The 18,740-nt window shown below is 35.9% G+C and overlaps 1 protein-coding gene across 2 annotated transcripts in view; it reads right to left on the minus strand.

The window, feature by feature from the left end:
* Positions 1-18,740, minus strand: part of ssh (Protein phosphatase Slingshot) — a 334,909-nt gene that overhangs the window by 51,574 nt on the left and 264,595 nt on the right. For both annotated transcript variants that reach the window (XM_081770478.1, XM_081770477.1), the window contains exons 4-5: positions 15,710-15,888; positions 9,920-9,985 (exon numbers count right to left, since the gene is read on the minus strand). In XM_081770478.1, the coding sequence (XP_081626604.1) occupies positions 9,920-9,985; positions 15,710-15,888 (245 nt within the window). The remainder of the gene's footprint in view (positions 1-9,919; positions 9,986-15,709; positions 15,889-18,740) is intronic.

Below are 18,740 nucleotides of genomic sequence, written 5' to 3' on the forward strand. Positions count from 1 at the left end.
TTTAGTTTATATATATATATATATATATATATATATATATATATATATATATATATATATATATATATATATATATATATATATCACTCAGTGTACGTCTGATGAGGATCTTGGCTAGAAGATCGAAACGTCACATGTAGATGTGTTTTTATTAAATAAGTGCAGTCTTGTTCAGCAGTGTGTTTATTTTTCTGATAAAGGAGTTATAATAGATAATCTTCCCGATTAGAAACTTCGGGATTCTAAAGCTATTAGCAAGTAAATATGGATATTTACGTGATCTCACTATAATAATAATCACATAAATAAAGAGGTTGTATTATGTTAGAGAAAAGTCATCCGGCCATCTGCAAGCAAGCACTGCAACAGTGTGTCCGTGCAACTGTCACACCAAGTTCACATAAATCCATCGCCACAAAACTGGACATCCTGAAACTGACTGCGTGAAAGAGTTTGCGATGATTTAATGCAATAATAAATGTTTAGAAAACAACACATACTTACGAGGAGGATATGGGTGATTTGTGGTCTATATTTTCCGAAGTAAATATTACGTGCTCTAAACTTATTGGGAAGTAGACAACTTAGATTGGAAAAAAAATCACGAGAGATACTATCTGGACATATTACAAGTATTGCTCCCGCTGTAGCTGAAACAGGACACACCAGGTGTCATTTTCCAATAGGACGCAAAATCCACCAATCCCATACAGAAATCAAACAAGTTAAGAATGCTCCAAGAGCATTGCCAGAACGAACTTAAAAACAATGGAGAGATGGAGCGGGAAGGATAACTGTCATTGTTTCTAGATGTACATCTTTTTACCCGCACCTATTTCTCGAAAAAATTAGCAAAATATCATCTCACTATGACTTACAGTTCTCGAGATATGGCTGCTTAAATATCTAAAAATTCCAACTTTTTGGCCAATATCTGGGGAATGGTGGCCAGTTCGCCAGTAGACAATTAATCAGTGGCCACCGGTTACTATTTGGTACCAAAGTACTTACCATCCTCTTAGATATTGATCAACACCAATATGATCTCTCTATTACTTACGGTTCCCGAAAATCTCTGGAAATCAACCATTTTTTGGTCAATATCTCGGGAACGGTAAGAGTGACGCGAAAAATGTAATCACTTTCTGTGATAGTTTTTTTTTTTTTTTTTTTTTTTTTTTTTTTTTTTTTTTTGATGCTCTTTCGAATGCAGGGTTCAAAATTGAAAAAATCGCAAATAACAGACAGACAAGACCAGTGGCGGATCCAGGAGCGCGATCGAAGAGGAAATTTTCTTATTTTATATATATAAATAAAACCCATCACAGAGTTTGGAGCTCTTAAAAGTAGCTCTAAGTAGCAGTATTACAATCCACCACCCCCTCAGAACTCCGTCCTGGGTCCGCCCCTGGACAAGACACACACAGAAAATTCAGTAACGAACTTTTTAAGTTCGTTGAAAATGAACGGAATAGATAAGTACCGAACATATGAATTGTCAATAGTGTACTTTTCCTTAGCTTCCACGCTACCTGGACATAATGCCCTCTGGTACATATACGAGGGTCATTCGGAAAGTAACCTCCGATTCGTTAAAAAAAGAAACACCAAAGTAAATAAGAAGAAATTATTGCTGTATATCTGAAAACTATTTCTTTGCTCTATTTTTCAACATTCAAGCACTTATCATATCTCTGCACTAGCTTAGAAATTCCATCAGCATAAAAATCTCCCGCCTGTGCCTGCATCTTTCAATTCCTCATCATTACCGAAGTGCTAAGGTCATATAACACAGTCCTGTGATTTTATGGAAATTCATTGGAAAGCACCGAGACTATGGAACGTCGATTTTCTAGTGACCAGTGATGGGCTCCACTCCTCTCTTCGTCATGAATATTTGTTCTTCCACTTTTAAATGAACAAACCCATTCACGAATAACTCCTTCACTCAACACACTTGGTCCGTACACGACACAACGTTCCCGGTAAATAGCGGCTGCCGGATATTGTTCTGCCACAAGAAAATGTATAACAGCTCGCACCTCGGCGAGGTTTTCTATTGCAGCACACATTTTGAGACGCTACAAAAGTGGAACTAGTGATCAGACAACGATCATTCCACCACGGCTGGATTGGATTCTTACTGATATATTACGCAAAGATGGTACCGCTGTCGCCATTACTTTGCGCACAGTGACCAATCAGAGGTTTCTATCCGAACGCGCCTCGTATATATGGAAGTGTGTTAAACATCCTTAGAACCCACTAGTCATGATCAGCAAGTACGCATCACACTAGCCATTGCATCAGTCAATTGTGATATGCTACAATGTATGTCAGGGAGTTGACTAGAAGTTCGATATGTATCGAGTGACAAAGTGCTCACATTGATCATATCTGATGTTGAAAACAATTTTGATATAACCCCAATGACACCATTTTAGGTATCCGATATCAGTGAAAATTTATTTATGATATATATAAAAACCTATATATATAAAAACCTACGCACTGCATTTTCCTACAGTTAATATGTTTTTATTCACTGTCAAGTGTTTTGGCAAACCTGTAAGCCTTTCTTATTCTATCTTTAAAAATAACAATAAAAAACTTATCGATCTCAAAATCGATAGACGCAATTGCATCTGGGTTATACAATTTTTCATTCCATTTACATGGAAAAAAATGGAAAATACACTGTCAAAGCTATATAGTTACTAATGTTAAACTTCTTTAATCGTAACACAGGGTAAACTTGAGCATCATACACACTGAGGTATATTATACTCTGACCTGCAAATGTTGTTAAGCTTTAGCATTCATTAAAAAGTAATTTCAACTCTTAACAAAATAAATATTGAGAAAATTTAAAGTGAAAAAAAAAGGAACTGTTTGGTGGAAACAACAACAGCATTATATCAATTTGTGCACTGATATAATTCGGTTTGAACATTACTTTCTAATGGCGAGTCAACGTTTGAACACTGCTTTATAAAGATGAGTCAATTTTGATTCCGAAACTAACATATGAAGTAATTATCCCATAAAATGTAATCTGACTAAGAAATTCAACTTACTTCTTTTTGGCCTTTAAGATGTTCAGAATTTCATATTATCAATTCCTCGATTACGCAATGGAGTCATAGTGGCTCACCTCTCGCGTAAAGCTTGAGTTCATAATTTCATTTTGTTATACACGGAAGTTCCAGCTTGAAATAAATTTTTAATTAATTTTAACGGCCCTACCTTACATCCCACATTCAAAGGGTTTCTCTGGGCACTACAAAACATAAATTGACATTTATTTTTCCTTCTTTAGCCCATAACTGAAAACTTCATTTATTTTTTTTTATTATTTTTTTTTATCAACTGGAGTCATGTTATTCTCAAGTCCCTCATGGCAATAAGGTTAGCGTACGTGCCGGACATCCGGGTTCGATTCCCGATGGGAGCTATGGTTCGGATCTCACGTTAAGCAGTGGCTTCACGTCTTACACAGCCTCGGTGCTAAACGGAATGCTATACTCATAATCAACCAGAATCAAATCTTAAATCGATAAAATCGAAGATTGTACTAAAAGAATTAAGAAAAGTGCGAGTGGATTTTCCCGAAGTCACTCTCTTAGCATTTGTAAACGGAATTAGATAAATTTTATCAATATATAAACCAAATAAATTAGAATTTTATTTTTAAGGAAAAAGACAAATCGTTCCACCAATCTTTTTGCTTTGAAACATCTGCTAGGAGCGAAGCCGCATTAATTGTTCGCTTTCTTATTTGGTGGCACCTTCGTCAAGTGGCAGCGCCAGCAACCTTCTTCATTTTAGATCGGGATTAATTTTAGAAGCACTGAGTTGCGTAATGCACCCCTTTTCTCGCTTTCCTTTCAAGATACGAAGGCTCTCAAGCAGCCAGAAGGTCTCACGGAATGCCATCGCCAACCGTCGTCGCCATATATGGCAACCCTGCGAGGCAACCGACCGACAACACAACCAAGAAAATTGGCAAAACGGCTGCAGCGTCGTTGCCACATCAGTTGACAGTTCAACACTAATTAATGAAGTAACGGGTTTCTTAACGACTAATTAACAAACAATAATAGCCCGGTCGCGTGCTAGTGGCAATCACACAGGTCTTCACTTCCAATAGCTCACACAAACAAATGATGTGTTACTTCCTATACGTCTGCAATTCACTCACCAGTAGTACACATACGAGTGTATAGGCCCTACTATAGGGTATAGTATAGAGTGTATACTATAGGGTATAATCTACCTTAATTTTAGGGTAACTGCATCCTTATTACTGATCTACTATTGTGTTCATTTCTCTCTCTCACACACAGAAGAAAACATAAAGAACAAATAAAAATAGTGTACATTAAGAACATTAAACATGTACTAATCGTAAACTGGGAAGATAAGCAGCTTCGTTGGTCACTTGCGCTTCAAGAGTTCCCTAAAAACTGGTAACAGTGATTATAAATTAATTATGCACCACGTTATTTTTGTTGTTATTATCTCCAACGTCGTATTTCATCTACAACGAAGGCTTTCCTCGTCAGAATTCCAACAACATCCCTTTATTCTTCGATAATATATGCGACCATTAAAAGTGATTTTCTTCGATATTCGTACACTAGCAGAATACACGTTCTTCGCACGGGGAGAATGCGTTTTATTTTGGACATAAAGAGGTGAATTTGGATATAAACGGCATCGGAAGAGTCACTGTTTATCTCAGCAACCACGAAAACTATGGATTCGACACTAATATCGGTCGTTTTCGATCATTTTTAAACCTCTCCCTTCCCCTCCAGTACGTTGCACCGTCAAAGTGAAATTATAAAAAAACATCCCAGGCCTAAACCTCATCTATGTTGAAAATTTTATCAAGATTGGTCAAGTGGTTCAAGGGGTATGAAGCTACAAACATGGTCACTTTCATTTTTATATATGTATAGAAGATTCATTTTTGTTTCGGCTCGATTGATTCTTCTACCAGGGCCTTTGCAAGGCAAAATGGCATCACTAATAAACAACTTCTGCAATTAGCATCTACTTCTCGTTTACAAAATATCTGTTCCTCTGGCGACTGCCTCCTTTACTCATCAAACTAAAATACTATGATAAAAAGGACACACATATTCGTCGCTAAAACACTGAATAAGTTGCCTAAGAGGTTAGGATGTCACTTCCATGTAATCAGGAACATACCTTTATTCTTTTTGCGCCCCTTTATTCTTGGCGGTGCTCTGCGGAGAGGGAGTCACTCCTCGCTATGGCCCTGGCTTATATTCGGCATTTAACGAACACAAGCTTATCATATCGTCTCTGTCACAGTTCTTTTAAAGAAGTAGTTTTATTATTATTTCAAACAATATGTATGTAGCATACGGAAGTGGATGTTTTTCACTTATCGCTGTAAGTTTTTCTACCCAAATTCCTCGCCTCTAAGGCTCAAAACAACATGGTGTTCGTGCCATTTTTTTCTAGCTTTTGCAAATTATTTAAATCTGAACACTGTTAAGTAGAAGGAGATTTTGTAGTGTACAGATTGTATGATCCTTTAACACTAAACACCATTACCGCTAATATTTGTTACGTACTTGTAGAGTACTCACAATGTTTGGGCACAACTCCTGAAACTAATACTGGAATTTATTGCAGAAAGATCGTAAATATATATTTTTTTATACACAACTTCTTTTACTATTAACGTAATTAAATTTTAGAGAATCCGAACAGTTACCACATGAGGTTTCGTGTTCGATTCCCGGTGAGTGTACGTAGTGTTCTACATTCGCATTAAATATTGATATTTCAAGTCATTTAAAATTAAAAAGGGGCCCTTAACCATATATCGATCAATTGAAGAAATGTAACAGCCTTAAAAAATGAAACTGAATGTGTTCAAACCACATTCGAACAACACTGTGAAATACGTATAGAGATTGTTCAATTTGGTAAGTATTGACGTTCGCCATTACATAGCTTGAGATTATTATAATTTGGAATTGTATGCACAATAATGTTAATTAGATTTGTCCACTTAGCATCACTTCATTATTATTATTATTATTATTATTATTATTATTATTATTATTATTATTATTATTATTATTATTATTATTATTATTATTATTAATGAATTTTATTTATAACAGTTAAGCAGATTTGACATAAAAAGACAAACTGTCTTTTATTTTAACATCCTACTAATCGGTAAGACTGCATCTCCTTGAAGAAAATAAAAAACGTTGGCTAGCATTTCTCGGAAATAAGTACACCTATCAACTCATTTAGTGATATTCACTCTCCGTGTAAACTCAGCCACGGACTGAAACCAATTTTGTACAAAGGTTCTAAATTTTATTTGAAATTTTAATTAATTGTTAAAAATGTGTTAAACGAAATAAAAATTCTGCTGATCTAGAAATAAAATCATAAATATAACGAACTGCACTTAAAATATTTAAAAACAATGAAATTAATTGTAACAAAATAACTGGCAAGATCAGTGGGAATATTCCGAGAGAGAGAGAAATTAAATGTTGGTATCTAAGAAGCCCCACTGTTTGTGTGATCAGGGTAGGAAATCTCAAACTACAAATTCAGATGTTAGCGCTGAGTCTCTATGGTTTCCACGTGATTTATTCTACATCATTTGTAATAACCTATTTTAAAACCACAAGTGAAACGAAACCTTTCATCTGAAGACAAAGAGGATATTGATAAGGTGTATGAATAGAGGATTGCTGCTCTCCCTGTGTCGGATGGATGCTGCCTCTTTCACGCCAACGTGTGAAATAGAACAGAAAGTGCTCTGATGACCAAAAGATGAGATGCAAATCACTCAAACATACCTAAACGTGCGGCCGTGGCCCATATTTTGATGCTGAAACGCGGTCGGTGAGGTCAAATTAAAAAAAAAAAAAAACTGCCAACCGTAGCAGAAGAGCCAAGCACAGATGCAAACCACTTGACGATGCACATGCAAAGTATTTCCCAAGATAGAACATTAATCTATCTCTGCTCTCGAACTAACGCAAAACATCCAAAATCACGCCAACTTTACTCCCCGGCTGTAGGTACCTATATGATGAGAGAAATGATAACGAACAAAGAGGAAGACCAAAATATAGTCATACTATAAGCAAAAGCAGTCTCTACGGAATGAACTTCTAAAATCCGAACCGTACTACAATTCTTACACTAGAGAGGCAGCCCAAATTTAGTTAGTAATGTTATAAAATTCAAATCTGGGCTTCTTTTTCCCGAGGTAACAATCGAAATTGATATTCATTATAAAGAAATTGTGCAGGAGTTACTTATATAGAAAATAAAAATACATGCTCACAGCTCAACATGTATCTGAAAGATTGGTCTTATATTTCAGGTTCTTACGAGACTCTTTTTATCAAAATACTGAACATGAGGTAAAAAATGATTGAACGTATAAATAAATAAAAGATATAGCACAAGTAAGACTGTAAAAGAATGCACGATGAAGAATACTAAGAAATAAGAAGTTATTAAACACTATCCACTGCAACAATCCTTTAATTAGTCATAAAGTTCACAATGGAAATTCCTTAACCGGGGAATTTCAGTTTCCTCTCACTTTCTTAAAGTTCCGAGCATAATCCTAGGAGTACGTTAAACAAAACTAGAAACACTCCCGGTTTGGTTGACCATGTTATCTCTCCAATGAATTCTATCTAGGGATGCGTACAAGACAAGATTTGTGACTGTCTCGTCTCGAAAATGTGTTGTAAAAGTGATGTCTCGACTCGAAAAATGTATATTTCTCTATTGGAAGAGCCGTGTCTCGACTCGAATTTTGTCAGGAAAATCCTGTCTTGACTCGTCTCGTGCGCATCCCTAATTCTATCTTTACGTGCAGAGAACAGCTTATGTCTTGTCTTGATCCTTCTTCAAGGAATAAAATTTTAAAGTCGCAGCTTAATCAAGCCAAGATCGACTATATCACTGATTACTGTTTTAAAATGAAACATGTATCACAAAATGGTTCATCCAATATGGACGAATAGCCGGTTAACAGTTAACTTGTTATTCAACTAACAATATGTATAGAAGGAAGAAAAGTGGCGCCAAACATAGTGAAAATATTTGTAACACAGTAACGACTGTAATAAAATGGAAATGTACTAAAGTAAAAATTGTCTAAATAGAAAAAGTGAATTAAAAAACGAGAGCAGCTACTTAGTAGAATGCCGTCCACCTTAACTTCCGGGGACAGCTTATTAAAATAAATTGAACGGTCATTTCCTTGGTTTCTTTACCTTTAATTATTCGTTACATAGCTACATACTTGGATACACATTTATTCAAACAATACTATTTCTTCGAAATTCAAAAAGTGGAAGTGTGCGATTGGGCAGAGCCGAGGATCAACAACTGGACTTTTTCCCCCGACCTTTCAGAATACACTAATTGAGAATCATCTTATTTCCAGGCTGTTTGCATACGAACTTGTTTCCCAATCTTTTCTCACTAACGACACACTTTACTGAGTGCCCACGATTTTTATTAATAATAATGCAAATCATGGGTCTAATAATACAAGACTATGTTTCAATGAACTCATGACTGCTGCTTCTGGAGGGTCTCAAAATTGATTCTAACTAATTTTTAAATGCTTCATGATTTGTAATTTCTAAAGGTTTGCAACACACCGGTTGGGAATACTGAATTAATCCATTACCGGGTGTATTTTATCCTTATCAAGGAGAACAAACTGATATAATAGGGAAAAAATGTTCCATCTGTAAGGATTTGTGATTGACGTGTCCGATTCATACGCTCGTCTTCCATCGAGCATCATGTATGATATATGGATGAAAATCAAATGAAATGAAATGAAAATTACAACTTCCTCCATACTGAAATCAGGCTGATAATTTTGCTGACAAATCGTAATACACCTTCCTCTTGGTTAATCGGATGCATTTGGTGTCGTATCTATAAGGAAGTTACTACGCTATATCAATACATTATCAACATATTAAAACTAACTCTATGGTCTAGGGAAACTGGAGGTTCACAGCCGCGTTCACAAAAGCTCTCCATTGGCTTCTGTCCTTAGACAACCCGATCTATAGTTTCTACTTCTTATTCCTATTTTTGCGAGATTCATCTTAATATTGTCCTCCCATTGGCGCCTCGGTCTTCGTAATGGTCATTTTCCGATTGGATTTCCAGTAAAACTTTCAAAGCGTTCCTACTTTCTTCGATTCTGGCTACGTGACCTGCCCACCTTAACCTCCTCGACTTGGTGACCCGAACGATATGTTTATATGTTTGGTAAACGACCTAAATTATGTAGTTCCTTGTTATGAAGTTTCTGTTTCTACCATTCCCGTTCCTCTTGGGTGCGAATATTCGTCTCAGGATCTGGTTCTCGTCTACGTTCTTCCTTCATAGTAAGCGACTATGTTTCACAATCATACTGCACAACATGAATGATATATGTTTTAAGCTTGAAATTCCGCGACAGAATTCCCGACGATAAAAGATTTTGAACTGAATAATAAAACGAATTCCCTACTTTTAGTCGACTTTTAATTTCTTCGTGAATAGTTTTGGTATGTTAATATTGATCCTAGATATTTGAAAATATCCACTTTCTCGAACATATTGTTTGACATTTTAACGAATCTATAATTTGCAGCCAGTAATTTGCTTCCAAGGTATTAAATAACCGAAGTAAGTGTAAAAACTAGGCACATAGTCGAATGATAAACTTAAGAAAATAGACATGCATTTTCAGAAGATGCTTCGGAAGTTCCATAGTCCACCAAACCAATATGCGCAGTTCCGAATCATTGAAATAGCGGCAAGTGAAGGCCATCATTCTAAGTAGCTACAAAATCAACAACAGAGTTTAAGTACTTACCACATAGCCTGCACCGACACCGGCTTGAAGATGTGCTGTCGCCCACACACGCTCACGCTGAAGCCACTGAAACAGAAGAAAAATCACTTGAAGCATTTTTTCATTCCTTGGTTTCCCATGCAACTGGTTGGCCTTCCCCGAAGAACTTAACGCTCCTAATCTCCCACTCGTACTCAGTCCATCTGTCAACACACGAAACCCATGGATCGCGTGATTGACGATCCATACTTCCAATTACACACAACTGTCAACGAACAGAGACAAAATGTTTTCCCTTCGATTTAATTCGAGCTGTTTGGCTTCATCACTGCATCCATTACTACACACAAATATATTAAAGCTTCTGATGATCTAAGGAATATTTATTGACTGACCAAAATAGCCTCTTCTGAAAATCGAATGTTTAGACGAATTACGACAGATGAGATGCAGAATAAATAAATGGAGACGGGCTGCAGAACTACTTTACATTTGCATTTTTCGGCAGATTTTCATACGAATAGAATGATGACTGTTACGTGAAGCATGAAGTAATAAGCTTCCTATTGGCTAAGTAAGCCTCAAACATTATCATTACGTATCTCTTTAAGTTTACTTCCGTCAAAATTTGTAAAGCATTAATATCGATATTCAGCAGTATGTCAAATGGTAGGACAGGCGTGTCTTCAACAGTGCGCGCAGTCCCAGGTTCAATCCTCGATATGACATGGAAAGCAATTCCGCATCATGCCATTATATTACAATGTCGGGTGACTTTCGATTTTCTCAAAGGCACCTATCCTTCTCTTCTTTCCCAAACTCTCTCACACACCCAGAAAACTCTTTTCCTCAGAGCAATTGTAAAGCTGGCGAAAATCTGTAACGTTTAGTATATTGCAAAACTTGAATCATTTTTTATCGGCTACAAAAATGAAGATCCTTACTCAACAGGAGCACATGTGATTTAGCTTCCATGTCCAATTGTAGCTCCATGTTTCATACAGCTCTGATGAAAAAAAAAAAAATGGTTAAACTAAAGAAGTCAGCAAGATTACCCGTACTTACACCACTAGTCAAAAAAAAAAAAAAAAAAAAATCTCTAAAGCTTCTTTCATAGAGTCCGAACAGAATTTTCGGTCATTTGGTATAATCTTCGTCACGCTTAAAGTGAGTATCGTCTTTATGACGCCTTGTTCCTTGGGTATAATTACAAATATACTGACAGTTTTTATTTTAATATGTAACAATGCAAATATATATTAAGCGTAAAAAATTAAGACTACCTAACAAAGAATGTAAATTACTTCTCTATACAATTATTTAAATTTATTCATCAGCACTAGACCTATTCACCAACAGGCAAATAAAACACTGGTAGAACAGTACAGAGAAATCTCGCCGTTAAACTAGCAAGAACTCAAACTTTCGTTGAGGTACCAGCGAAACGACCAATTTTGATGTGTTTGGGCGCTTTAATTATCAAATCTTTAGTAAAAGTGGTAATGCATTGATTAATCAATTTACAGCTGGTAACTCAATCAGTAAAATAAGCGCCGTGAAAGCATAAAATGTCAGCGCCAGATCTGATGAACATGTCTCTGTTTGAAAATTGTATTTTAGCTTTGTGTGAATTCTTATTCGGATAAACCACTACAGTTGATTAAATATGCTATTAAACAGTTATACCGCCGAAACTATTTTTTCAACATGCTTTGATCAGAGTAATCTGTATTATTCCATAAAACTCAATAATGTTTAAGCAAGTTACTTTAACACAGATAAAGCTGACACGTTTTTGTTAAGATTAACAACCACTAACTTTAATTAATATAGTTTCCATAACGTAACGTTATCTTCCTCAGACGTTAATATGTATATTCATATAGGTAACAGAGTAGGTACTGTAGGTAATAATGTCTCTATTACCTACATTAATATCAACATACATATTAACGTCTGAGGAAAATAACATTACGTTATGGAAACTGTTACGAAATATTTTAATTTTTAGTAAAGAAGTATATACTCTGGTCAGAAAAATATTACTTATTTAAACAATAAATAAATAAATAAATAAATAAAACAATAATTCCAGAGTCAACATATATATATAGCTATCAGGGTTGGGTGGTTTAAATCAGCTGTTTTTTTTTTTTTTTAACTGGTTTAAACCAAAAAACAAAAAATATTCATAAAACTATGTGTTCGTAAAATCTTGATGAGCACACATTTGTGGGTTATCACGTTTCATTCCCGTACAATATTCGTATTACATTCAGACCTAAATTCCCCATTCATTAGTCAAAGAGATTATACTACAAAGGTATCTTTTTTTAAATAAGTTTATGAATGTTTTCTTTTGTATTTTTTTTATAGTTCATTATTATTGTTATGCAACTGCAATAAAAAATTCTAAATATTGCTTCATTTTAATAATGTTTACTATTGATAAAATACATCGAAATGCCGTTCTTTTGTGTGGGGGAGGGGATCATACAAACCCCACGAGAGTCATTTTTGAAATCAGAAGTACCTATTTATGTATAAATGGGTTAGAGCTAAAATGGACTCAAATAATTCGTAATTCGTATCTTTATTCACTTTTCTTACTGATATGCAAATTAAGTCGTAATATTTCTTTAACTTGGACTGACAAAAGTCACAGTGAACTAACTTGGACTAAATTAGTTCTTCTCTACTCTGCAGTATTTTGAAATTGTCTATATTTAATTTTGTATAATACTTCACTTCTGCAACTGTTTATCATTTTGTCCTGAAATGATTCTTGACAATTATATTAACAAGTATATAAAGATCAATACAACATATTTTTATCAGGAGTCCTTCGTGAGTGAGTCGGCACACGTATAGCATTTGTAGCCAATTAGTCCCGGTTTCAAGTCCAAATGGAGGACAATTTCTCAGGAATGTAACCCGAGAAGCAGTTTGGATTCCGCTTTCAGCATAACCCCGTTGTCGCATAATAACATCAAGGCGAAACAAACTTATTTCTGACCGTATGTGATATAAATTCATAGAGCAATTTATTTAAACAAAAAAAAAGTTTAAACCAAAAAAACCGGGTTTAAACAAAAAAGTTTTTGTTTTTTTTTAATAAAAACTATGGTTTTTGCCAACTCTGATATATACTGTATATGCCATTCTTAGGAAATAACGTAAATCGCGTAAAGAGATGCGTCTAAGAATGAAATATCTGTGTACAACTAATACCTTCAGGTTTGGCGTTAGTGTATATAGGTGACCAATAGAGATTATTGATATTAGAGACTTCTTTGAAAAGAAATAAGTTAAATGACATGTAATAATCTTTGTGAAGCCCATGTTCTTCAATTTGTCTGGCAGCTGAAGGCAACAGGATCGGTTGCCGAAATCATTCTAGGAGAATAACCACCTAATACGAATTGCCAGAGCACATTAAAAAAGAAAAGTAAGTGGTTGCTAGTTTTAATGAAATTGATTCTCTGAATATTACTGAATAACGTAAAGACAATGAATAGTATTTGGTCTAGGAATTAATTCGTGCGGTTGGTACGCACACATTGAAGCTGTAGTACAAACACAAAATACATAAATACCTTAAGAAAAATATTGTCCATCGCTAGCCACCACTTTCGCCCATCTGTCAGGCAATGTACGGATTCCGTGGCGAAAGAAGTCCTCATCCTTGGAAGCGATCCAGTCAGAGACCCATGTTTCGATATCTTCTGAAGAAGTAAACCGCTGTCCAATCAAATCGTTGTTCATGCAATCGAACAAGTAGTAGTCCGAAGGAGCAACGTCTGGTGAATACGGCGGGTGGGGTAAAACTTCCCATCCGACATTTTCTAAATAGGTTTTGACCGGTTTTGCGACATGTGGGCGAGCGTTATCATGTTGAACAATAAGTTTATCATGTCTGTTCTCCCATTCTGGTCGTGTTCTGGCCAGAGCTTGCTTCAAACGCATTAATTGTCGTCGATAACGTTCTCCATTCATAGTTTCACCCGGTTGCAGCAGCTCATGGTACACCACACCTTTCATATCCCACCATATGCACAGCATAACTTTTGCACAGTGAATATCTCGTTTTGGTTGTGATGGACCTGGTTCACCTGGTTTCACCCAGGCCTTTTTTCGTTTAGGGTTCTCGTAATGGATCCACTTCTCATCACCCGTAATAATTCGATGCAGAAACCCCTTTCTGCTCTGTCGTTGAAGCAGCAATTCGCAAATGGTTTTTCGTCTTTCAACGTCTCTGTCTTTCAATTCATGTGGAACCCAATGTGACATCTTTTGAATCATTCCCATGGCTTTCAAGCGTTTGGAGACTGTTGTTTGATCAACGCCTAATGATGCTGCAAGTTGTTCCTGCGTTTGACACGAATCCTGCTCGAGCAATGCTGTCAATTCTTCGTCTTGAAATTTTTTTGGCTGTCCAGCTCGCTCTTGGTCTGCCAAGCCGAAATCACCACTTCTAAACCGTACAAACCACTTCTGACACGTTCGCTCAGCTAGAGCATGGTCACCATACACTTCCACAAAATACGATGACTTTCAGTCGCACTTTTCTGCATGTTAAAGTAATGCAGCAGGACACCCCGCAAAAACACTTTATCAGGCACAAATTGCGCCATGTTCACTTAACTACAAACTGGTGTTGTTGACGCTTTAATCCACTGCCCTATACTACGAGCGATACGCGATGACAGGGGTTTGCAACACATGTGTGGATACACGGAACTGTGGGACGCTCCGTTCGTTGCGCCATCTCTTGTCCACCCGCACGAATTAATTCCTAGACCAAATATAAAATATGTAGAAAGTAAGCCACGCAGTACCTAGAAAACGGTCTATATATATAAAAACGAAAGTGACTCAATAGCTCTTGAGCCACCAGACCGATCCCGATCAATTTTCAACACAGATTAGGTTCGGGCCTGGGATAGTTTCCATCATTTCACTTGGACTGTACAACGTAGGGGAGAGGAGGGGAAGATACATAAAAATGATCAAAAATGACCAATATTAGTGTCGTATCCGAGGTTTCCGGGGTCGCAGAGATTAACAATGACACTTTCAATGGCCGATTTACCGATATTAGTGTCGAATTCATAGTTTTTGGGTTCCCTAAGTTGATTTGTGACAGCTTTGGAGCCCGTTATGTCCAAAATGAAACGTACTATCCCCGTGCGGTATTCTGCTATTATGAACTAATAATCGTTTTTCAAGACCTCTCGTATATTGTATACATTGAGTACCCAACAATTTTGACGTCATAAACTGCGCACCCAAATTTCTGATCTATAAAAGAAACAAATTTCTGGAAACTATTATTAACTTATATAATAGAGTTTTTTACACACTTCCTGGCTTACTTTCTAAATTTTTTCTTTTATTTTTCATTATCTTTGAGTTATTCACAAACACCCGAAGAAGTGAAGATGACCTTACCGAAGAGGAAATCGTACATGTACTCTGCACGCTTCATGAGGAAAAGTTACAATTTTATCTTCTGAGGGAAAAGAAGAAAAATCCCAAAGAAAAAAAAAACACAGGCAGGCTGCCTGATAATGTCTTTGATGCCCTAAATCGTCTTATCTGAACGTACAAAAATCACGCCTGTTGGTGATAACAAGGAAACAAGTGCCGTTAGAACTCGTTCCATTTTATCAGAATAACAGGATTAAACTTCTCAACGAATACAAAAGTGAATTTTATTCTTGCAAAGCGATTACATAGAGGGGGAAAATGAACCCGGAAGGGATTTGGAAGCTCAGTATATCAAGAAATAAACAAACTAAGACAACTTACCCATCCCCGTCCAGGGTGATGGCTGTATCCGCAAGAACTCGAAGCACCAATCCCACTGTTGTTCTTTCATTGCAATCAATGCCCAGTAGACAACTCTCTTCAGCATCCTGACGACCCACACACGACACAACCACCAAATACCTTGTGCGACCCAAATGAACACTCTCCAGTTTCACTGCCTGTAACGAACAAAAATACGGTATTCAATATATTTACATATCTCACAATTCGACATAAGCACGTACTCATATATAATAATAATGTAGGCACATAAGAACCAAATTTAAAAATATATACGAGAGCTGAAGATGAACTTGTTACACAGTTAGCGTTTAACAGTTCAGTCATTTCAACACTTTTAGATACACCTCACGAAGCAACAACAACGGAAAACGAAAAATACACAGGAAGAACCTGAAAAATGTGTACGAACTCCAGAGGTGATTCGTGACATCAATAGAAGACAAAAAGTCCTCTTACATGTTGTCGAATTCCGCATCGTGTAAGAGTGACAGGGGTGTCAACTTGGAATCGAAACTCGACTCCTGACAATTGGAATGGAACAGAAAAATAACTGCGGGAAGTGATTCGTGACATCAAACCTAGTTAAATGTGGCTATGAACATAAGCAAACCAGTATATTAGGCAGTTGCGCAGACAGAGATAGTTTGTACACATCTTTCTGTTCCGTCCCAATTGTTAGAATTAGACTGTCGATTCCAAGTTCGCAACCCTGTCACTCGTACACGATGCGGAATTCGACAACATGCAAGAGGATTTTTTGTCCTCTTTTGACGTCACGAATCACCTCCCTCCCAGAGTTTGTGCACAACTTTCAGGTTTATCCTATGAAACTGAAGAGAAACTTTGAGAGAAGTACGACTGGACACCAGATTCGAACTCAGGACTTGCTCATTGCAACGCAAGAAAGCTCACCACTAGTCTACGTGTCTTGACATGTTCAACGGACAGTTTCTGGCTGAAACAGCAGCAATGCTTTGAAGAGAAAAAGGCCGCATTTTCTACAAGATATGACGTTAGCAGTGTACTGTATTGAATTTGACATATTTATCTGCGAATGTCTTAATTTATCTTTTTATATATGTTCCCTCCGAATTTTGAAATGCATTTACCTAAATTTTATGCAAATTTCTGTGTTTCTTTTAAATAAATTCTTATAGAAATTGAATCAAATCCTTTCGGAACTTAAAGACAGTAATTTGCATCAACTGACTGATTATTCTTGTATCATATAATAGAAGATGTATGTCAATGATATAATATTATGTAGACAATGATATTTCTTTCACGTTATCAATATAAAATAGCTGAAACTTGCGCTAAAAGATGACCCTCTTCTGCTGAAATTCTCTCCACTAGATCATGCCTCCTACACAATACAAGGAAATTATTTTACACTTAAAATTTAATAAATAATAATAATCATAATATTAAAAAACTCAAAATCCCCAGTAGCACGTAGCAGATTAGCACAAATAAGAACTAGTAACAGTGCTCGAAAGGAAATTTACAGTTTACTTAACACAAATAGACTAGAGGGGTTATTTTAAACCAAAATGAAATCCATATTCTGACTGAATGAGGGATCACTTTAACTGAGAAGTCGAACAAGAGTTGTAGGTGAGTGGTTATCGTTGGTATATCATAATCGAGAAAGCAAGGTTCGAATCTCGAGACAAGTCAATGTGATTTTTTTTTTTTTTTTTTTAATTTCTTATGCCTCACAAAGCAAATGCCGGAATGATACCCTAGTTCGAATTTCCTTTACCTTGAAATGTAAGTAAAAGGCTAGTACTCACCACATTATTCTAAGTAGTGCTTTCGGAAGACCCTGCTTCCACCTTCAGCTTAGAAACAATTCAAAGAGGATTTAAAATATGGGAGAGAAATGTGGATAAGTAAAAACATAAAAAAAAAAAAAAAAAAGGTTTTAGGATTTAAAATATGTGAAGCACAAATCTTCTGTCAAAAATAAACACATGCCAATGGTCACTCACTTGTCACTGTTTTTCATTACCTCCCAGACGGTGGAAATATGTAGTGAAAAGACAGTTCCAAATTATATTTATGTCTCCTTTATCTAAATTGAGTGCAGTTTTTTTTTTTTTCCATAAATGTAACAAGCTTTTTCTTTCTTTTTTTTTTTAAATTTTTCGTTCAGTTGTTGTTTTTACTTTCTCTATCAAAGATGAATTAGCAATGCTATGGTTAACGTCTTTAAGATGCGCTGCCAATCCGTATAGCTGTTGCAAGCTACGAGATTTCGATGTGTGAATATGCTAAGCTATTCTGGTACAAATATTCCTTTTTGTTTGATCTATATATTTGCCCTGGCCTTCTGGAAGGTACACTCCCGACCTTTGCTTAAAATTTTCTACCGCATTGACATTTAACCTGATAAACGAGTTTTCCACAGAAGACTTGTGCTTGACATATTTTAAATCCTTTTAACCACTTTTTATTTATCCATATTTTTCCCTCATGTTTTAAATCCTCTTCCTACTGTTTGTAAGCTAAAGATGGAAGCAGGTTCTTCCGACAGCGCTACTTAGAATATTTTGTTTCTTTTGCGGTGAATATTAGCCTTTTGCTTAAATTTCTCTGTAAACATTATCACCGCTCGCAATACTGTGATACTTCTTTACCTTGTTGAAAAAGAAAAATGATTTTTTTTTTAGTTTAACTTTCTATGAGTATGCCCTTTAGGCTAACGGAAGTGGATGATTAATGAAAGTGAATGATTGTGAAATTATTATTTTTTGCTCTTCCACCGGGAATCGAACCCAGGACCACGTGCACCGCAAGTACATGCACTAGCCATTAGACCAGCTGGGAGGGCTTCTTTACCTTATTATTAATATTATAATATAATATTTTCGTGTGAAATAGCTTTTCGGATGCACCTGAAAACTATAAATAAACAAACTTGTATATATATATATATATATATATATATATATATATATATATATATATATATATATATATATATATATATATATATATATAT

Source organism: Thermobia domestica, chromosome 9, assembly GCF_964235325.1.
Source record: "Thermobia domestica chromosome 9, izTheDome1.hap1.1, whole genome shotgun sequence".
NCBI lineage: Eukaryota > Metazoa > Arthropoda > Insecta > Zygentoma > Lepismatidae > Thermobia > Thermobia domestica.